At 37.9% G+C, this 23,769-nt stretch overlaps 1 protein-coding gene across 4 annotated transcripts in view; it reads right to left on the bottom strand.

Moving 5' to 3' along the window:
• The window catches only part of myo16 (myosin XVI), a 207,101-nt gene that overhangs the window by 101,387 nt on the left and 81,945 nt on the right, over nucleotides 1-23,769 (bottom strand). For all 4 annotated transcript variants that reach the window (XM_052565932.1, XM_052565933.1, XM_052565931.1 and 1 more), the window contains exons 5-13: nucleotides 19,080-19,188; nucleotides 18,010-18,134; nucleotides 17,749-17,874; nucleotides 14,228-14,303; nucleotides 10,381-10,531; nucleotides 9,784-9,934; nucleotides 9,124-9,234; nucleotides 4,393-4,458; nucleotides 1,561-1,688 (exon numbers count right to left, since the gene is read on the bottom strand). In XM_052565932.1, the coding sequence (XP_052421892.1) occupies nucleotides 1,561-1,688; nucleotides 4,393-4,458; nucleotides 9,124-9,234; nucleotides 9,784-9,934; nucleotides 10,381-10,531; nucleotides 14,228-14,303; nucleotides 17,749-17,874; nucleotides 18,010-18,134; nucleotides 19,080-19,188 (1,043 nt within the window). The remainder of the gene's footprint in view (nucleotides 1-1,560; nucleotides 1,689-4,392; nucleotides 4,459-9,123; nucleotides 9,235-9,783; nucleotides 9,935-10,380; nucleotides 10,532-14,227; nucleotides 14,304-17,748; nucleotides 17,875-18,009; nucleotides 18,135-19,079; nucleotides 19,189-23,769) is intronic.

Genomic DNA, 23,769 nt, shown 5'->3' on the forward strand with positions numbered 1-23,769 from the left:
TTCTCTGGTTCTGTAGTTACTATAGCATGGTGGCAGCGATCTGCTCTCACCTGTGTGTGTGAGAGAGATTGATAGCCCACACAGAGAGGGCATTAAAGTAGTTGTCAGATCCTCTCTAGCTCAGCAAAACCAGGATTGGGCCAGTGGAGGAGCTCCAGAATGTGAAACAGGACTTAATTGCAATCCGAGATGACCAGAGTGCAAAGCAGGACACAGCATGGGCTACATCGCTGCCCCTGCATCCATTAATCTCGCTGAGAGCTTTTAACAGGTTTTTACACCATCCCTAGCAAATTTGTCTCCGTGACAGCGTTTAGCGAGAACTGCTGGGGTGATGCACGAGACTCCCAAACATGGGAGCAAGCATCTCTAACGCAATCTTATCTGAACCTCTCCATCAGCACAGGATCACTTAACTGAGCTGAGGACAGCTTTACCAACCTCCAAGCTGGTGCATCAATGACAGAAGGTAGTGCATCTCCAGCGGAATGTATTTGGGATCATCATGACCTGTGTTGTGGTTTATTTACCTTTCAACCAATGAATATACGTTATTATTATTATTTTTATTATTTTATTATTATTTAAAGATATATGTTCAGTAATTTGTGATTACATGATAAGGGAATGTATAAAATAAAATAAAATGTTTCATTTGTTAACATTAGTAAACTACATTAGTTACCATTAACAATGAAAAAATACTTCTAAAACATTTATTAATCTCAGATTATGTTAATTTTTTATATTTACTAATACATTATTTAAATCAACATTTTTATACAGTAATATTATATAACAGACTAAAGTTAACATGAACAAAAAAAAGAACAGTTTTATTTTTATTAATTAGTGTTAACAAAAATGATTAAATACTGTAAAATGTGTGGCTCATTGTAAGTCAATTAATAAATGTTGGACCTTACAGTAAATTATTCACAATACAATATGTATTATTTTATTTTATTTATTTTAATTTTATAAACATGTAAGCCTTAACAAAACATTTAAAATGCCATAAAATTGTAATAAAATTAAATAAAAGCCTGTTAAACATGTAACCCTTAAAAAAGCCATTTCATTTTTAACACTCTATTAATTTCTTTCTCTAATTAATTTATCTATGCCTAAAATTTTAAAACACCCAGATATTCCCCTGGTGAGTATTTATATCTGATGAAGCTTTTATGAGATTGCCATTTTTTTCTGTTTTCTCTCCATTTTCAGATGCCCCAAAGTTTAACTCCGTTATTTGAGTTGCTTTGCCCACTCATCCAGGCAGATTCATCAATTGTACAGGATTGGAGATTCCCATTGCTTTTGACTTCCTAACCCAGCTCATCAAGTATCACACAGTGAAGGTCAACACTGTTGTGAACTGGGCCAGAAATGTCAGGCTGCAGCAGTGATGAAGCCACCTAAGTGAATATCATCTATTTTAGAGCCACACAACAGTTTAAGGCCAACAGTTTTAGGACAAAAAAAGCTACAGACTGTGCAAATAAAACATGTAAATGTGAAGAATGACGTGACAGTGTTCTGCATGTCATTGGACGGCACCTGATGATGAAACACTGTGGGCGTCGCTCCTGCAGCATCATGTGATAGGCACGCTCAGCTGAAGAGAAGATATGAGGCGGGAGAGAGGAACACAGACGACCGCTGGAGCTCAGATACAATTGACTGACCTGAGAGACAGAAAGACAGACATTACACATTTACATACCACTGCTCATTTCCCATGCCCTGTGCACTTTATTACACTGTTTGTGGTGATATTCTTTGAACGCTCTGGTCAGGATTAGTTCTAAACCCCCATGCATTAAGCTCCTGAAGTTAATTAAGCCTGAAGCAATTAACATGAAGCCTCTTTAAACACTCTTTAGACATTTCAAACTTTATTTTAGACAACTTCAGGTCTTAAATCTTAGCTGTGCTACCTTATGCAAACGTTGAACTCAAGCAATTAAAGAAATGTAATGTTAAAACTAAAAAAATCTGAATGCAATCAACAGCAATGATGCATTTGTGAAATGAGTATCACTGTTTAGTCTTTATTCTTAAATTTATTTGCATGCTGTGATTGTTCTTGTCTCATCCACTTTCTGCAAATAAATAAGATTATTGTCCAGGTGACTGAAAACAACATGCTGAGCAAAGTGGCTTTCATGCAAATTTAATTAAAACAACCACCTGAAAAAAAAAACACCTGAACTCAACTCAAATGTTGTTCTTTGCTGGCGTGCAGACACGAGTATATTTTGCAGGAAATGCTAATCTAAACACAGACTAGCAAAAATGAAATAAGCTAGAAGGCCAAGCACAGAGTCTTGAGTAATAACAGAGATGCCATATTTAGATCTGAAGACTAAAAGCCCTAAACATAAAATATATCTTCATACAGCAAGAATAAAATTCATGCAACACTGCAGATTTAGTATCTGGCTATATTTCTAGGTGTTAGAAACAGAAAGGTTATGTGTGTTAGTATGTGTGTGACATGCAGAGTAAGCTCAATTTTAGCCCAATTTGAGGAGAGAAAAAGCTAATGCTGAGATCTCATTACCAGTGAGACACAGCACACATACTGTACACATAAGCTGTATGACAGCCATAGAGGGCAAACGAAGGACAGAGGAAGAATGAGCGAGACAAATGGTGAATGAATCACAAAAATTGCAGCCTTAACAGGCATACTGTATGTGCCATATGTGCCAAAAACATTCAAACAGAACACGCAAATAAATAAACCAAAACAATAAATAAAAGAAACAAATAAAACAAAACAACAATACTACAATAAAACCAAAAACTGAACAAATAAAGAGAATTCAAACAAAACACACAACCAAAAAAAAAAAACCAACAAACAAAAACAAAAACAAAACATACTACAAAAAGAAAACCAAAAAATGAATGCCCAAACAAAACACACAACCAAAAAAACAAAACAAAAAAAAACAGGAAAAATACAAAACTAAAAAAAATAATAATAATTGTTACACTGTTTATTTAAATGTAAATTATGATGTTTCCTACTATTACTTTGTTCTTTTCATTGTTATTATTATATTTCTACACACATACTGTATTCCAAGATTTGGCAATATATATATTTATATATATATTTATATATATATATATATATATATATATATATATATATATATATATATATATATATATATATATATATTTTTTTTTTTTTTTTTTTTTTTACATGCATGCTCATAAAGCAATTTTGAATTTGAAAAACACAAAACCAAACCAAACAAAAAGCTAATCAAAACACACGCGTGAATCCTCTAAACCAACCCTAAACCTACCCCTTACAGAAAACCTGTTTTCATTGTTACACTTTCAAATAAACATAATTTACAATTAATAACAATTTAATATTAAAACAAATTCCCGGCCTGCAGTCCCCACAATGTTTTCACAAAATTTCAGGTTTTACTATCCTTGTGGGGACACTTGGTACCCACAATGCAGCATAAACAAGTACACACAAAGAAATGAAATGAAATAAATAAATAAAAAGAACTAAACCAAAAAACTAACAAAACAAATAAAAAACAGAAAAACAATGACTGATGGGAAACCTGAAACTTAGAAGGACAAGATGTTGGTTTTGTACTGAAGGACAGAGAACGATTATACAGTTTGTGATAAAGGGGTTCAGGTGATGTGACTTGAGCATGATGGTGGTCTGAGGCCATCACAGATGATGGTACATATGTCCTTCTTTCTCAGTGCGTCATTCTGACTCTTGAGCCCCAGTCTGGGGGACACTAGATAAATCATGCCTGAAATTAGTCTCTGATGCAGGGGGCCAACAGGGGACAGACGTCACGTAAAGTGTTTGTGGTGTGTGTGTTTCATCTACTCCTCTGCTCCCCTTCACGTGCCAGTAAAGCGTTACGGCGGACAGATGGTCAGCTTGTCATCTTTTATTTCTCTTAGCGGCGGGTGGCACACACTGTGTGTCCCTGAAGAGTGTGCTCTCATCAACTCTGCCTTTCTGTGGACTCTATATCAGAGCAGTCGGGGCTGGATGGACGCTAAACTTGAAGACCTCTAACAAGTCGAAGGAAGATACAAATAATAAATAGAGGAAGGAGGAGCGGAGATCTGATGGGGAGATGAAGAGGGCACAGGAAGTGGGAGCTGTATGTTGAGTAGACTATCACTGTCAGGAAGCCTATGAATAATTTATCATGAGATCAAGTCTTGTTTGAACTGAAAGTGCTGCACTGTGCTTAGAGTGTGAACTAGAGAACAGCTTAAAATGACTAGACAGACAGATGAATGCTCTCAACCATGTGGATGAATTAAACATTTATTTAAATGAAACGAAATTAACAAACAAAGAATGTGTGACTCGGTACTTACCAGATTAGAGTATATTGGTAGGTCCTTGTAAGGGTTAATGAGGAGAAGAATGTGCCCAATGTAAGTCTGAAAAGACAGAATAAAAAAATTAAAAAAAAAGGTTTAACCTCGACATGCCCACAGTCTAATGGCAAGAACTGATTGGTTTCATTCTGATTGGTTTGTGCTACACTAAAATGAGAGAAGACATAATCACAGTTTTTAAAGGGATAGTTCAACCAGAAATGCCAGTTAGGATGTTACAACCCTGAATAAGTGTATTTTTTTTTTTTCTATTGAACACAAAAATAGAAATTATAACCAAATAGTTGCAAGTAGTCACTGACTTTCCTTAATGTGAAACAAAGTAGGTCAATGGCTACCAGCGACTGTTTGATTACCATTCTTCACAATTTCTTCTTGTTGTGTTCAATACTCCTTTGAAGAGAGTTTGTAAGATTAATAGCATCTAATCTTAGTTTTGTTTGAGACACGTAGTAGCTAGAAATTTCGATATCCACAAGCAGTGACGTACAGTAGTGCAGAATCATAAAAGTAAGCTAATAACGATAGGCCTAATAAGAAGAAGAATGTAACAGACGTACATTTATTAGAAATGCTAAATCCTCTTAATATTGCAAATACTTGATGCTTTTGACAACATATCTTGCTATAGTTGACACATGATACGATGATAAGTTTTCGCGGGGCCAGCCAACAGTGAGTGTCCTGTGTCCTCGTCTGCTATGCTACTGTCCACAAGCAGAACTGTGTATTAGTTTTAAGCTAAACCACCATTCAGAAGTCTGGTGCTCGTAAAATTTCTTAAATGTTAAAACTCTGGTAAATTTGGTAAAAAAAAATAAAAAATAAAAAACGCAAATGGTAATATTGTGAAATATTATTACAAAGTAAAATACCTGTTTGCTATTTTAATATAATTTAAATTACATTTCTTCCTGTGATGGCAAAGCTCTATTTTCAGCATCATTGCTCCAGATTCAGTGTCAGATGATCCTTCAGAGATCAATCTAAAGCCCCTTTCATACTCCACGTTGGTCTTGGGAAATTGCCGGAGTGCCTTCTGTGTGAACGCAAACACATCCTGGGACTGATTCCGGGATTGATCCCTGGTTGGGGACCTAGTAATATTTGCCGGGTTCAATCCCGGAACAAGCTCTGTGTGAACAAAAACTAGAACCAATGCCATAAAGTGTGTCGTAGTGATGACGCATGTAATCGTGCAACTCTTTTACTGGGTGTTTTGAAGGCAGATCAATGTTCGCGACAAAATTTTTTTAAGTGGAAGTTAAAATGCCTAGTGTTTTCGACTCGTACATTACACGTCACATCCTGATGTTTCTTTTCATTACGGGCGCTTTATGGGTTGTGTGTGAATGCACGCACATATTCCGGGAAATCACTGACAGTGTGAATGAACCAAAATCTAACGATCCGGGAACAATAGCCGGGACACATTACCTGTGTATTTTCCAGAATCTCAATGTAAAAGAGGCTTAATTTTCTGATTTGGTGCAAGAAACACTTCATACTATTAATGCTGAAAAAAAGTTGTCTATCTTTTTTATACATTTACAACTTACTAAATTTACTAAATAGTAAATTAATAGAAACACTTACCATATTTTTCGGACTATAAGTCACACCTGAGTATAAGTCGCATCAGTCCAAAAATGTCATGATGAGGAAAAAAACATATATAAGTCGCACTGTACTACAAGTCGCATTTATTTAGAACCAAGCACCAAGAGAAAACATTACCGTCTACATGTTTTCAGTGTAGACTACAGGAGCACTGAGCAGCATAGAGCGCCCTCTCACGGCTGGAAACGGTAATGTTTTCTCTTGGTTCATTTCTCTAGGTTCATGTCAAATTTATTTTGTTGAATAAGTCACACCTGACTATAAGTCGCAGGACCACCCAAACTATGAAAAAAAAGTGTGATTTATAGTCCGGAAAATACGGTACTTGAAATACTAAGCAACAGTCTTTTCAACAGTAGTGTATTTCTATAAATTCTGAGCTTTTACTTTAGTACAGGAAGACGTTCTGATTACAAAGCCTGTCTCTGCTATTTGTAGCCAAGTTCCTTTTCCATGACAATTATTGTGGCATTGGCTATTTCAGATAAACTCACCCTTAAACACTGCAGCTGCAGTACAATTGCTCTCGTGAGTCCTGAGGGTATCAGTACAGGCCAACTGCTAATTTATCTCTCAAGAGGGTCAGCTGCACCAGCCTTAACTCTCGCTCCTGGTTAGATTACTCTATTACAAGCCCTGTTATCACGAAGACGACAGCAATGCCTGTTGGGAATAGAGGACTAGGCTGCTGTTGTGCTATACTAGTGTGCTCTCAATAACACCCTGAAGGTCAGTAACCTTTCAGTGTCAGTTTCACAAATCTTTCACAGAACATCTGATGAATACGGACATATGGGCAAACCTGAACCTGTTCTCAGAGATTTGTGCACATGCTTTATCCATCTATCATGACAAGACTTTCAAAAATGGAGATCAGAGAGCATTCTTTAGAGCTACTAGAGAATATCCAGAGGTGAATGAACTAAACTAACATCATAAGACTGGACTTCTCATCTTCTTAGGGAAACATGGATCGATTTAAAGTGTGTGTCTGGCATTTCTCACTCTTTCCATCTCTCACTAAACGATCAGTAACCATCATCATCTCGATCCATCATCGCCATAATGACAGACATCATTAGACCCCATTACAGCGTTACACAAAAGACCCCCATTTCTGCTCTCTCCCTCCATATCGGCCTCAGTAGGGAGACTTGATTTTGCCCCATTGTAAAGTGTGGGAATAGCAGCAGCCATTAAGCATAGATTTGGCTCCAGTCATGAACGGGCACAGTGTGTAGTCGACTGCCAGGCATTACTGCCCGCATGCAGACATAGACCGCAGGCCTGCTCAAACGATCCATGTTGAGGAGGGAGATGGATACAGAAGATTTATGGATTTACTCCTTCAATCGTATCCCCATCGATTCACATAAAAAGATAACTCTCCATCAAGATGGAGTAACAGACATGAAGTGAGGGTGTATACATGTAAGAATGGATCCTCTATGGAATTGTCCATGCTGAGGATTGTTCTTCTGACATAAAAGCATTCATATAAATCAATTTGATTATAATTTTACGCAAGGGTGTAGGTTTGCTTTTGACATTGGTGGAGACATTATAGCAGAAGGGTTTTCCATAAAAATCACTTAATTTGCTAATTAGGAGTTATAATAAATTAATGTAAATAAATTAGGTACTAATAATATATACTAAATAATATAAATAAATTAGGAGTTTATTATTGCAACAGTCATTGTCAATATATATTGATATAGTCAACTGAAGACTTCTGTGAATGTTTGAATGGTGACATAAAAAAATAGTTGAGAGTCAATAGTCGAGATTTTCTTCTAAGGCCATGTCCAACATACACGGTTGTTTTTATAAGTTTTATGAGTTTTATCTTCTTCCGTTTAAAAAAAAAAATCTCAGTCCACATGAAAACGCAAACACATGCTATGAAGCACTGTCAAGAGCATGCCAAACCAACAGGTGGCGCTCTAATCTCAAACCGTAAAGCCATGTTGGCCAATCAGAAGCCTGAAAAAGTTTCCAGTAGGCGGAGTTAACAGTGTAGACTCTGACATCACAAACCAAAAACTCAGTTTCGCTGTCTACACAATAACACTGCAACCAGAGTTTTTGAAAATTTTCACCCTTCACATTTGCAGAAATGTTTGGTTTCAGTGACCTGGTGCTGCGTTTGCGTGTGGACGAACGGCCAAACCGTGTAGAAAAATATGTTGTTTTATAAATAACCCTGTCCGTGTGGACAAGACCTAAGTAACAGATTTGCATTTATTAAAAATATATATATATATTAATAATGAACAAGTCTAGTGCAGTTAGGTCCAAATTACAAACCACATTGAAATCACAGAGCAAAATAGAAAATATTGAAAGTCAGAAAAAGATAAAAAAATAAAAATAAATACTGTCCTATAAAACTAAACTACCAGTCTTTGGAGAAATGGCCCTTTAAATATAAATACGTAGCAGTAATGGCTTTGACAGTATCTGTTTTGGTAGAGATAGAATAAAGAATAACTGAGTTATTGCAGCTGTAGGATTATAGTACCGTTAAGACATATAATAAATGTTTAAAGATTTATAGTAGCAAGAGTTATTGTGGTAACAGTAGCAGTAACGACAGCAGCCATTAACAGAGAGTCAGTGTAAGAATGTCTTTTCATCTCCCCAGGGCTGGCTCGAGTCTTTGGCCTGAATACAGTGAGACCTAGAGGGCTGCAATCCAAACACCAGTCCCTCGGCCACGTTACAAACAGAGGCCTTGGCCACTCTCCAAGACCTCAAGACAAGAGATACAGCAGCAGTTTGTGTGTGTGTGTGTGTGTGTGTATGAGAAAGGCACACTGGACCGGATGGCTTGGTGAAAGACCACATCTATCACAGTGTATGATAGAGGCCCGAAACCGGACGTTGACTCCTTCAGAGTGGGTTAAGACAGAGAATGAAAGGCTGCTTCTGAATGGGCTAACTGAGGGTTGGGTTTCGAACTGTGTATTTATTCGCAATTTGAGGATTTAGGAAGTGACATGGTTAATACACAACTCTGAGTAAAAAAACTGCATGTTTCATTATAGCCCCTATGATTGTATGTGTGTTTGAGTATTTACGTACATATATCTGGTCGTTAGCAAAGCGCTTCTGCATCTCGTAGAGCAGGCTGCTGTCTGTGAGTTCACTGAGGGATGCAAGGTCATCATTAGGAGCAGGAGGCATTAGTTTCACCTGAAACACAAAACACATTCTCTATTACGAAATCAGAAATACTCAAATGATTCAAATATTCGGATGTATTTTAAAGGCAATGTAAAATTCTCTTTTGTATTGCACATAAACAAATGAACAGGATTTGTATTTGGACCAACACAAGTAAATATATAATATGTATATTTTATGTTTACTTTAGGGAAACTGTTAAGCCTACTTTAATAAATGTCCGGGTTTCATTGTGTTTGATTTATCAAATGCATTAATCCAAAACCTGTCTTGTACTCTTTAGGAACAAGAAAAAAAAAAAAAATCACCCTGAATGTGCAAGACCAGTACATAATCCAGTTGCTTTATAGAAGTGAATGTATGGGATCATTTCAGTTTATAGATGCTTGTGCATTAAATGTCGTGCTGTACATATAAGTATGTCACTGTGTTTTTGAACAGAGCTAGATGATCTTTAGTGCTTTGTTTCAGAAGAATGACCATAATATGTACTCTAGAAATGTTAAACTGTCTCTGAAGGACAGTTTTCCCCAGAGAAGTTCCCAATTCTCCTCTGACCTGCTCCAGTTTTCCTGCAGCGCTGGGATACGGTCCGTCCAGCCCGCTATCAAGTGAAGGCTGCAGCGTCAGAGCTCCTCCTGAGTCCCTGAACATGGCCTCCTTCTCCAACAAACTGTCCCTCCGAGAGATGGGTAGAGCCATAGTAGCCCTGAAGAAAGAATTTTAAAAAAGAAAGAAATCAGTCAATATCAACAAAACCCATCTTTGCACTGCCATGGTGGCACAAAACCTGCATCTAAAGTAGCATTTACCTAATCTTTAATGCAGCTCAGAGGTGGCATGAATGCATTTATGCTATAATTACAATGGCCTTAATAATGCTGCAAAAATGCTTAAAAATAAATAAATAATAAAAAACCCATAATTATAACATGTTATAAATGTACAGAATCTGTTCTCATACTGGGGCATTATCTTGTCCCCTCATACTGGGGCATTATATTGCATTTTAATGCCCCAGTATGAGAACAGATTCAGTACATTTATAACATGTTATATTTTTTTATTTATTTTTTATTTTTTTTACCATCTTTCCCCAAATATCATTTTTTTTTTTACTGAATCATACATAAAGTCTGTAAATACTGCACATACAGTTTCTTCACAGGCAGGATGCTGTCCTGGTTAGTCTCTGTGTAGTGCTCTTCTGACTGTGGAGGCAGAGCTGAGGGGTCTGTCTGTTTCTGTACCCAGAATTCCTCTGCTCTCATCAGCATCTCTGCAATCTGCTCAGTAGCAGCTATGTCTGTAAAAAAAGAAAGGAGAAAAAAAACAAAAAAAAAAACAAAAGAAGAATGTGGGTCAATGTATAAAATCATATTACTTCAAGTCAGAAGTGATTGTTCAGTTGTAGCAGAAGATTAAAAGAGAATTATACATTTTTAGATGAAGGAAAGAAATATTAGGTTAGAAAGATAACTAAACTTCCATTTTTGTCTAAGCTATTTCTTTTCATAGAGAAGGCAAACAGTTCCATCTCTACAAAGTATGACAATTATTAGAGACTAAACATAGCATTTATAATATCATTTTGGGCCACGATTTCCCTAATTGATTTACTCCCTCATCCCCTCTGTCTCTCACATGGATGTGGCCGTATTGTGATGGGCATTTAGCCCTGCTGCAGATTGATCCATCTGTGCTCCGACTGGGGGACGGGGAGGTGGATAATCCGTCCCCCAAGAAAGGAACTATAAGGGACCAGCCTTTTTTCTTTCCTACCAAGAAAGAGTGACACCCAAGAGAATGGTCCTCCAGTCACACACATTGTCTTGAAAAAGTCAGATATATACACTGCTCTCTAAAGAGACTTTAAGTGAAAAGAAAGGATTCACTTTTCATCCTCTCTGAGCTCTACGTTTCAACCCAGACATCCTTGAGTTAAGCCAGAGTCTTAGAATGAGCTATTGATTGGAGTCTGAGATGCGGAGCGCTGGGGAAAGGAGAGCGAGTCTGTGGAGTCAGGAGAAAGAACACCTCGCTGGAGATTTAGCATGAGGTCACGAGTGTCTCTGATGCTCCTGCAAGCCATGCAGCACGGGGACAGAATTAAATCTTACATCATTTTCTTAATCAATACTTCTGCTTTCCAGTTTAAAAAATAAAATAAAATATCCTCAAGTCAATAGAAGCAAAATTGCAGATGCAAAGACTAAATAAAGAATCTTGATTCATGAATTAAGTTATTTTTTCTTATTCCACTGGCAGTTTTATTCTTGCAGAATTATTATCACCATTATTATTTTAAGGTTTATGCTAATAACAACAACAAACTATTTGCTGAACAGGTCACTTACGTTTGTTAGTTGTAAGTTGTATATATATGTATAGCAGCTAGTGAGGCTGGGAAAATACACATCCAGCACCCGTACAATCAGCACCGGAGCTCCCCAGGGGTGCGTTCTCTCCCCATTGCTCTTCTCCCTGTACACTAATGATTGCACATCTAAGGACCTCTCTGTCAAGCTCCTGAAGTTTGCCGATGACACCACACTCATCGGCCTCATTCAGGACGGTGACGAGTCTGCTTACAGACAGGAGGTAAAAGAGCTGGCTGTCTGGTGCAGTCTCAACAACCTGGAGCTTAACACCCTCAAAACAGTGGAGATGATCGTGGACTTCAGGAGAAACCCCCCTGCACTCTCCCCACTCACCATCATGAACAGCACTGTGACTGCAGTGGAGTCATTCAGGTTCCTGGGCACCACTATCTCTCAGGACCTGAAGTGGGACATTCACATTGACTCCATTGTGAAAAAGGCCCAGCAGAGGTTGTACTTTCTCCGCCAGCTGAGGAAGTTTAACCTGCCACAGGAGCTGCTGAAACAGTTCTACTCCACCATCATTGAATCCATCCTCTGCACTTCAGTAACTGTCTGGTTCAGCTCAGCTTCTAAATCTGACCTCAGAAGACTACAGAGGGTAGTCCGGACTGCTGAGCGAATCATCGGTTCAACCCTTCCATCTATTCAAGAACTGTACTTATCCAGAGTGAGAAAAAGGGCTGTCAAAATCACTCTGGACCCCTCACATCCAGCACACTCCCTCTTTGAACTGTTGCCATCTGGTCGACGCTACAGAGCACTGAGCACTAGAACGACCAGACACAGGACCAGTTTCTTCCCCCAGGCAATCCATCTTATGAACAGCTTATAATAACGGCGGACACACTACACTTTATATTTATATACACACACACTTTATTTATCTAACACACATACTTAGTATACACTTAAATTTTGCACACAATATATATGTACATACATAACTTCATTTTGTAATATACTTGCCTACAATTGTCATTTGTATATTGTTATTTACTATCTACTTATTTGTATTTTTTATTCTTTTATCATGTGTTTTATGTTCTGTCGCTGTCATTCTGTTGTACTGCGGAGCTTCTGTCACGAAAACAAATTCCTCGTATGTGTACATACCTGGCAATAAAGCTCATTCTGATTCTGATTCTGATTCTGATACACACCACAGAGTTTCTCAATAACTTCTTTTATTCAGGTACGTTTCCTAACCATAAGTGAACTGTATGGAAGTTCTGAAATGTTGTCAGACCATATCAAACTTTTTTTTTTTTTTAGAGCAAAATCTTGTTTCTCGTTATATTTCCCTTTAAATCTCTTGGTTTCAGTTAGCTGTGACAGCAGTTGATTCGTTTGCCATCCAGAGCCACAGGAGAGTGGAAGCAGTTTCACAGACATCAGCAGAGAAGCGAAGAGGGAGAAAGACTGAACTGAATGAATCTGCCCAGCTATGAAATATTCACATCCAACAGAAAGCTCTAGAGAGGAAGAACAGTCTGACACTCTCAAACTCAGGGGCACAAGTGTGTAGCACATCCCAGACAACTTTGGTTTCAGCTCTTTTCTGTGTGAAAGTCACAGAGATGTACTATATATTCTGTAAAGTTAGGAATGTGAGCAGATTTTGCAGCTGTTTGGTAAATTTAATGTCACATGGGTTGATGTAGCAAAAAATATTAATATTAAAATCTTTTGAGGATACTTGATACACATCTCACCATTCATAAACACTGTTGGTCTGAAATTATGAATACTAATATATACCGTATTTTTCGGACTATAAGTCGCACCTGAGTATAAGTCGCATCAGTCCAAAAATATGTTATGATGAGGAAAAAAACATATATAAGTCGAACTGGACTATAAGTCGCATTTATTTAGAACCAAGAACCAAGAGAAATGGTTATATTGGTTCATTTTTCTTAGTTAATTTCTCTTGGTTCATGTCAAATAAATTTTGATAAATAAGTCGCACCTGACTATAAGTCGCAGGACCAGCCAAACTATGAAAAAAAGTGTGACTTATATAGTCCGGAAAATACGGTACTAATGATAGTAATGCCACATAAACAAAAAGTAGACCTTTTACAGTGAAGTATTATTAATAAGACAACAAATACGTGTTTTCTAAGTTGAGTCGCTGAAATGTATTAATTGTAAGGCCTAATGCACCGAAACAGAGATGTCCGTACCGTGACGGTTCGGGACGAATACATGTATCGTTACATTTTTCTTAGTTAATTTCTCTTGGTTCATGTCAAATAAATTTTGATAAATAAGTCGCACCTGACTATAAGTCGCAGGACCAGCCAAACTATGAAAAAAAGTGCGACTTATATAGTCCGGAATATAATATAATATTATGATTATTATTATTATTATTACATTTACAATATATTATACAATTGACAATATATTATTATAATTAAAGTGAAAAAAAAATCTTTTTTAATAGTAATTTATGGGGAAAACCAAAGTTTATTTGATTTCTTTCTTTCTTTATTTCTCTCTCTTTTTTCAACACGTTGTGGTGAAACAGAACCAGCTCCTCCTAGATATCAACATCAGTCACTCAAAACGTTGTATAGGTTGACCACTAGTGCAGTTTTTGTGTGTGCTTGTACCTGAGGGCTTGTCCTGGCTGCAGTTCAGGAGAGTAGGGTCTGCCTTGTGCTTCAACAGCTGGCTCACTATGTGGGTCTGCAGGGACACAAACACACGCACACACACATCTTGAGAGGAACTCAAAGAGAATGCTAAAAGATGTAGGTCACATCTTAAAGACGTCTGCATCCATCAGCTTGGAGTCTAATCTAAAGCATTGGCTCTGCTCCTGCTTCCAGCACCAAACATATGCTCACACCTCACATTCACACAGCCTGCACACAGATACACACATATTCATCTACATTTATACTACGGGGCTGTTGAATGATTGATTCTGATTGACTGACACAATTTCTGAGGTGTGCAATTATTTTCTGGTAAACACGCCGAATGTAGTTCCAGGCAGCTCTCTTGACCGCATTACAGTTAGTTCCATATCACTTCGCACAGTAAAACCGTAATAATGTTCACGCAGTTTGCACAAAAAGGTGTTGTCAGCACTGCCTTGACCATTTTATCAGTTAGCCTATATAGTGTAGAAACTTAAAGCATGACATTTCCCACTAGCAAGGTAATCACAATGCTGTTTAGAGATGCAAAAGGTAACGTTAGCCTAATTCACACAAGCTCTCTCTTTCTCTTTCTCGGTGTCTCTCTGTCTCTCTCTCGCTCTCTTTCTAATAACTTCATAAATAACTGCATTAGAATGCAATCAACGGCTCAAGCCTCCTTTACCAGCTTTAAAATTACGTTTTGGAGCTAGCAAAAGAGGCATTGGATGAGATGTGGAAAAATGTTTTCCTACTCACAATAGCAATTTAAGGACAAAACCCGGACGAACCCCTTTAAATATATAAGTGGGAAATAATTGACTCGGGGCCGTTGAATTATTTCTCACTTGTTAAATTATTTCTCACTTGTTTACTTGTCTATTTAATTCTGTTAGTGTGCATCTGCTTGCTTTACACAAACACACACGCACACATGGCACTATATCACTGTTTCAGACTGGATTTGTGCAGCAGGAGTGTGCGTGACTGTCTGCATACTATGTCTGAAGTGAAAGCATGTTTTGATGTATTATGTATGTGTCCAAAATTAGCTCAAAACAGCTTTAGGGAGAAAATACAACAGAATAACTTGTCAGAAGGCTGAATTCAATAGAAATGGCTTAAACCTTAAGTGTGCAATTTAATTTTAAATATGTATATCATCTTACAACCATTGCTATAACTTCTGAGTAGTTTATTAGTTTCCAAAATGTCAGCAAATACAGTTTTTTTTTTTTTTTTAATAGCTAAAGAATTCATCAATTTATTTATTTGTTTGTTGGTTCCTCCATTCAATCAATTTTACAGGTTTAGTTTTGTATTTGTTTTTAATTATTTAATTATTAAAGGTTTAATTTTGTATCCATCCATCCATCCATGAAAAAGAAATATAATATAAAAGTGAAATGTCAAGAAGCAAACCTGGGTTGCTTCATTTTTTTGTGAAGCTCTTAATGGCTAAAGTTAATATCAGAGAGAGAGAGAGAAAACATGCATGAAGCCGTGAATGAAACTGCTGCTGTATGAGAGGCAGAAAAGCCTGAAGATCAGCACGAAGTCAACCAGACACATGCTTTGCCAGCTTTTATCTAGTCTGATTCTCATAATATAATCAAAGGTTTTAGTTCAACAAGAGTGTGTAATTGTCTCAGAGAGGCTTTAAAAACACCATAGTGGCTTGTACACATCACATATTTACTCACCGCTGCCAAATAAACGTGTATGTGATAGGTGGTGGGAGTAATACTGTATTACCACCCTGTTTGCAGTGTTCTCCAGTGTTTACTGCATGTAGTGTTCAATGTTTCCAGCGGTTCAGATGGTGCATGGCAGTTCTGCTGAGTCACACAACCATCTGCAGTGCTAATGACTGACTCGATGTGTCTGTCTGTGTGTTTGAGAAAGATTCTGCCCTGCCGCAATGACTTATAGATGTGGGCAGAGAAAACATCTCTCGGAGTGTGTTTATTATTTGCGAGTGTGTGTGTGGGTGTCTGAGACTACAGATCAAACACTAGTCACTGCAATCTCAGCCCACCCTCCACTAACAAATACTAATTACATTTTACATCCTTTTTCATGATAATATGACTGTGCAGTTTGAGGTTCCTTGAGAATATGGAAGGATATACTGAAGATAGGTATCTTAAGTATCATGATACTGAATTTATGATTACTATAATGTCAAATCTACCACAGCCACAGGAGTTTTTGTAACTCTCAGCAGAGTATTGTCTTGCACTCTCTCTCTCTTGAATCTCTAGAGGTCCATTTCCACCAAAATGACTAGAATAATAAAAACTGTAATCTGCCACCAAAACAATTGCCATATTTTTATAAGTCACCATGTCCTAGTAGGGCTCTGAAAGTTTTGGCTCCAGCACCAGCAACATAGTTAGTAGAACATGGATAATGAAAAGAAAAACTAAACCATACACTTGGCTGCAAAAGCAAACTAAAAACCTGAGCCTCAGAAAAGAAAGAGGGGAGGGAAAAGGAAAACAGAAAGGTGTGCAAGTAGGCAGGAGTATCCTGAGGGACAAAAAGAACAAAGGAGAAGAAAGAAGGAAAACTCTCTTCATCAGCAACCTGAAACATTATCAAATATTTGACCATGTCAGCAGGTTCATCCTTTCCTCTAGAAATCAATCTCCTCTAGCGTAAGCAGTGTTATTCAACTATAAAACACATTAGTACTTCATATGATCCTCCAGGCGAGAGTCAATCTGGCTGAGGATCGGTAAGATCAATGCAATGATGAAGCGTCATTAATTTAGAAACAGGAAGGGTAGGTGAATTAATTAGCTGTATTTGGTCTACGATAACTAATTTCAATACGTTCCACAGTCCGTGACCAGAAATCTGATAAAATGGCTAAATGCAAAGGCAAATGAAATATAGCATATTACACTCATGCGAATTCAAATTAGCCCGAACATTTGTTTTGTCCAATTCAGCAGCCTTTTTGACACCAAGTGCTACAGAAGTAAAAAAAAACAAACACATAAATAAATAAACAACTTTTATAGTATACATTTGTTTATTTGTATAACACTATGGATTAACGTAATATGTATTTATTTTACTTACCTGCTATCTTTAGCTTGGCATGTAAATACTTTTAATAAATAACGTAAAAATTATTTTAATTAACTTATTTGCATTTAATATGTAGTGAAATATTAATCTTAAATTAAATTAATTTATTTTTTATTTAATTTCTAGTTGTGTGTGTGTTTTTTTATTTCATAGCACTTCAGATTAAATTAAATTAAATTAAATTAAATTAAATTAAATTAACACAGGGAGGTTTGGCATGTTAAAAAACATTTCTACATTTCTAAAATATCTGAAGAAAACAAATACATATAATATTCTATCAATCATGTGCCTAAAGTCCCAAAGCCCTGGTTTAGTCCACATTTAACTGTGATTTCGAGTCAGTGTCCATCCTGAAATGACATGTAATGCCATTTAATGATATGTACCTGCCCGTATTTGGCAGCCAGATGTAATGGTGTCCAGAAGCTGTTGTCAGACACCTGGACATCTGCCCCGTTCTCCAGCAGCACAGACACCACCTCCTTATAACCACTGGCACTGGCGATGTGTAGCTGCAAACACAGATGCACACGTCACATGCTCTGAGCCTTCCGATTCAAATCACCATCTGTACACATTACACAGACTGTGCTATATTTAGAGATCAGCCAACCGTAACACATTTCGGGATGGATGCATTTTCTCACCAGCGTGACCCCGTCATCATTTTGTTGATTGACACTGCCCCCGCTGCTGACCAGCTGCCTCAAGTCAGACAGCATGGTGGATGAGCGCTGGGTCTTCATCTGGTGCATAGAACTCATGTCCACTCCTGACATACACAAAGACAGGTGATGAGGTGGGAAGCAGATGATGGACAGGAGGAGTTATTGTGACCGAGCTATTATGTACGGGATCAGACAAGACGGGATCTCTCTCAGTGTCCTCATTTTGTCTCAAATGGAGAATACAAATCATCTTAACTTGCAAATAGTGCTCTATTAGACAAAGCAGATCAGAGCAGCATAATAGAAGATGAGGAGCTGTACAGAGTTAGTTGGAGGCTTGACTCTAATGATAAACGAGCTAAGTGACAGCAGCCCAGAGAAGTGTGTCTGTTTCGCTGGATCTCACTGATTGATTCTCAGGCTAAAGTAACTCTAACTGAATCCAGCATGTGAGCTGACAGAACGGATGACTGTTAACAACGACACGGCTGAATGGTAGGACTGTACATACAATTCAGTCGGTAGAAATATATTTGAGCGGTTATCAGTTGTCAGGACTGCTTTGTTGTTTACAGGTGTTAGCAATGGGAAACACGGTGTCACACAAAAATCTAACTAGAATGTGCCCTACACCAGACAAGATGAAAAAGAGCTGCTGCAGTTTCAGTTTATAAAAAAAAATAAAAAATCCAGACAGAACAGAAGAGTTCTAAAATATGTCCTAAACAGCAAATAATCATAATACAATAATTTCTGAGGGACCATGTGACACTAAACACTGGAGTAATGATGCTGAAAATTCATCTTTGCATCACAGAAATAAATTGAGTTTTAAAATACATTCAAATAGAAATATTTAAATTATTTTAAATTGTATTAATATTTCACAATATTACAGTTTGTACTGCATTCCTTATCAAATAAATGCAGCTATGGCGAAATCAATCAAATCAATCACAATCTAAACCAAACTTGTAAATGGTAGTATACTTTTTTATGTAGTCAAATAAAACTGACAAATAAAGAACCAAATGAATGAAGGATCCTACCATTCTCCTCCAGGTGTTTGATGAGGATGTAGCTGGTTTCCGTCCCCTCTGTGGCGTAGTCGAGTGGAATGTTCCCGTTCACATCCTGCAGGAGCACGTTGACTCCAGCCTACAGGCGAGGAAAGATGGAGAGGTGAGGGGGAGGGGAAGATGGCAATGAGATAAAGCAAAACAAGACATAAACAAATGGAGTCCCTCTTGCCCCATTCATCAGTCTGCAATCGATGATAAACTACAGCCAATTATCACACTTTCCCAGCATTCCCCAGGCCCCCGAGCTCAAGGATGAGCTACATTAACAGAAAATAGTGCGTTAACTAACTCATTAAGATAGGAGCAGGTTAATAGGGTCTCCAGTTCGGTGTCGAGTGTTTGGGTGGCAGTGGGTGATGTGATTTATGAGCGTCTGGTCTCTAGAGACTATCAGACTGTGATAAGACTCTGGATAAGCAGAAAAGCATGATGCAGGGTTACACATGAATAGCTACTTCATTACATGAACACAATCAGAAAAACTAGACAGGGGCAATCAAATAAACTAGATGACGTATAAGACAAGAAAATGGCAAGAAACAGAACCACTGTACCACTCAGATATTGTAACAGTTACTTAACAAATACTTAACATAAGGGAATCGCACAAAACGTGTCCAGACCACACTGCATTGCAAAATGTAAAAAATAAATAAATAAATAGATAAAATACTCAAACAATAAAACAAATCACTTGTACTTTATATTATACAAATACATACAGACAGACAGACAAAGACAGACAGACAGACAGACAGAAAGACAGACAGACAGAGAGACAGAAAGACAGACAGACAGACACAGACAGACAGACAGAGACAGGCAGAAAGACAGACACAGACAGAAAGACAGACACAGACAGAAAGACAGACAGACAGAGACAGGCAGAAAGACAGACACAGACAGACAGACAGACAGTCAGTCAGTCAGACACAGACAGTCAGACACAGACAGACACAGACAGACAGAAAGACAGACAGAGACAGGCAGAAAGACAGACAAAGACAAACACAGGCAGACAGACTGTCAGACACACACAGACAGGCAGACACAGACAGACAGGCAGGCAGACACACAGACAGACAGACAGAAAGAAAGACAGACAGACACAGGCAGACAAACAGAAAGAAAGACAGACAGACACAGGCAGATACAGACAGAAAGACAGACAGACACAGACAAGCAGACAGACTGTCAGACAGATAGACAGAGACAGGCAGACACACAGACAGACAGACAGACGGACAGACAGACAGACAAGCAGACAGACCAACAGACAGACACAGTCAGACAAAGATAGATAGACAGACAGACAGAAAGACAGACAGAAAGAAAGACAGACAGACAAACAGACAGACAAGCAGACAGACCGACCGACAGACAGACACAGACAGACAAAGATAGACAGACAGACAGACAGACAGACAGACAGAAAGACAGACAGAGACAGGCAGACACACAGACAGACACAGACAGACAAACAGAAAGACAGACAGACACAGACAAGCAGACAGACACAGGCAGACAGACTGTCAGACAGATAGACAGAGACAGGCAGACACACAGACAGACAGACAGTCAGACACAGACAGACCGACAGACAGACACAGACAGACAAGCAGACAAACAGACAGACACAGACAAGCAGTCAGACAGACAAATAGACAGGCAGGCAGGCAAACAGACAGACAGACAGACAGACACAGACAAGCAAACAGACAGAAAGACATACAGAGACAGACAGACCAAAAAGATAGACAAGCAGACAGACAGACAGACACAAAGACATACTGGTGAGAAATTTTGCCTGGTTACGGGTTTGAAACACTAAAAACTTTTTTTTAACCAGAGATCTGTTAAATGTCTAAAGTACAGAAATGTAAGTGTCACTAATGCAGGTAAAAGCTAAGACATACTTTATTAGCAGTGAGCAATAAATTAATTAATTCCAAAGACCTTATTAATGTGCTAAATTAAGACAGAGGAGGAAGCCATGACATTTAAAATACAAAACCAAACTTCAGCAAATCACTGCATGAAATTTACAACTATCTCTCACGATGGCCTGCGTGTAATTAAAGCTGCAAATGGCACATCTCCATCTGACTGGATGGAGCACAAAGGCATTGTGACAAATCTGCAGCTTATTGTTTCTTTTCCCAGCATGCGTTTTAAATCCAGCCATCAGCACATTCAGACTGTGGAGGTTGTGTCAATCACGCACTGAGGTTAGCGGTAGGTTAATGAATGTATTAATTAACATTAACAATCAGCAGCTCCTTTGTCTGAATTTATGAGTGATGAGTTTTTGGGACACACCCCCACAAAACACACACGCACACACTCAAAGCTCCAGAGAGTGCTGATGGATCTGACAGTGTGCCACAGGAGCGTGTCATGACCTCCTCCCTGAGATCTCATGCCGCAGGAATCACAACAGTCCTGACGCAATACACCACAGTCTCCCAACTCACTGGGGACACATGAGGACATGTGTTGTGTGTGTGTGAGTGTTTGTATTGGAGATCCATCGATCCGTCTGGAGTTGAACTGTTATTGTGTGTGCGAATTGATTAGGTGGGGTCATTGTGAAGGAGATGTCGGTCTGATAAGGACCTCTTGCACTGAGATAAGAGCTGATGAAGATATCAGCATCATCTCCTCTGATCGACCAACTGCACCGTGTCCTCTGTGACACTGTGAGACTCCTGAATACTAAACAACCAATACACACACAGATGTGCAAGCTTGCTCTTTTACACGCTATTACACACTAGATTCTCAACATGTGAGAACTAAATTAATATAAATCAGAATCTGAATTTGTGAAGTATGTTTACACATATAAGGAATTTGTCTTGGATTTGAATTTGTCTTGGCTTCCACTGCATACAGACATACATATATTTGAAGGTAACAAAAATATAACCGTAACAATAAATAGTATAAACAACAAGGCCGGTTGAGTGAATGGAAATGAGCGACCCCTGCTCGACCCACTGGTCTCGAGTCCCACGGAGAAGATGGAAGGATATAAAACAGGAGCGACGACAGTGACGGACGAGAGAGGACCAGACCTGTATTTATTTTGTGTTTGCTTTTGTTTTTGTGTGGCAGTCGTCCGCGAGGGGCTGTCGCGCTGTTTTGTGTTTAATTTGTTATTAAAGTTGTGATTTTGATTGTCCCCCGGTTCCCGCCTCCTTCTTCCGTGGTTCATGGAGTTGTATTGTTACAATAATATAATATAATATAATATAATATAATATAATATAATATAATATAATATAATATAATATAATATAATATAATATAATATAATATAATATAATATAATACATGCATTACTTAATTCTTTCAATTGCAATACATTTTTAAATATATTATAATAATATTACAATAATAAGCTAACACAATTATGGTTATATTACAATTATAGGCTAATAAACTCTCTATCTGACCCATCATGAGTATTTCTATGGTCAATGACAGTCAGAAAAGAGAGAATGAGCAATCACCAATAAAGAAAAAAATTCAAAGATTCCACCATCTCCTGAGAGGATCTTGAAGGCGCCATTGCTAACGGTATCAAGCTTGCACTTAAAGAACAACAGAGTACTTTGGATTCAGTTGTGGCCTCAACAGCAAGAGATGCGACAGACTCTGTACGGACCCCAGCATTGCGTGACCTAGATAGGGACATAAATATCCTTCGGATGAGACGTTTAACCGAGGTCCTGACTCTCTGTGGTCATTAAAAATCCCAGGATGTCTTTCGAAAAGAGTAGAGGTGTGACCTCGGCATCCTGGCTAAATTCGCCCATTGGCCTCTGACCATCATGGCCTCCTAACAATCCCCATATCTGCTGATTGGCTTGATCATGCCGTCTCCTCTCCACCAGTAAGCTGGTGTGAGGTGGGCGTTCTGGCGCAATATGGTTGCCGTCGCATCATCCAGGTGGATGCTGCACACTGGTGGTGGATGAGGTGATACCCCCTGTCTATGTAAGTGCTTTGAGTGCATAAATCATTTCAAATCTACTATCTGACATTCAATTTTCTGTCGACTGGGAGAGGAAGTGGTCTAACCTCAGAATAAAACTTAAAAAAACTGGTCTTATACATTATATTTTCAAAGTTATTAATAGACATATATAACTCCATACAAAAGATTCAAAATGTAATACATCAGGTACTTTTCTTCATATGTTTTGGGAGTGTCCTATTGTATATAATCTGTGTCCACATGTCAACTTTGTTTTATCCTCTTTACTACAAACTGACTACATGGTCAAGTTTATGTCTTATACAAAAAAAAGAATGTTGTTTGTTGGTTTTACAGCTGCAAAAAAGACAATAATACAGAACTGGTTTACACCGTGTGGCACGTGTGTGGGAAAACGTATTGGATCCATAGTATTCTTAAAACAGTTGCCTGTGAATGTACAACGGCAGGAATTAATAAGATCAAACCTAGCACAATTGATGTTTGGCAGATTTTTATTTTTTTTATTTTTTTTATACAGGATTATATATAAAATAAAATAAAAAATTATCTTTCTCATTGTAATATTTAAATAGAATATATGTCTGTTGTTGTTGTTTTTGCATTTTATTCTGAATGGATGTTATGTGGTTAGTTGTTATTTGTAAAAATAAT

This window comes from Carassius gibelio, chromosome B9 (genome assembly GCF_023724105.1).
Source record: "Carassius gibelio isolate Cgi1373 ecotype wild population from Czech Republic chromosome B9, carGib1.2-hapl.c, whole genome shotgun sequence".
Taxonomy (NCBI): domain Eukaryota; kingdom Metazoa; phylum Chordata; class Actinopteri; order Cypriniformes; family Cyprinidae; genus Carassius; species Carassius gibelio.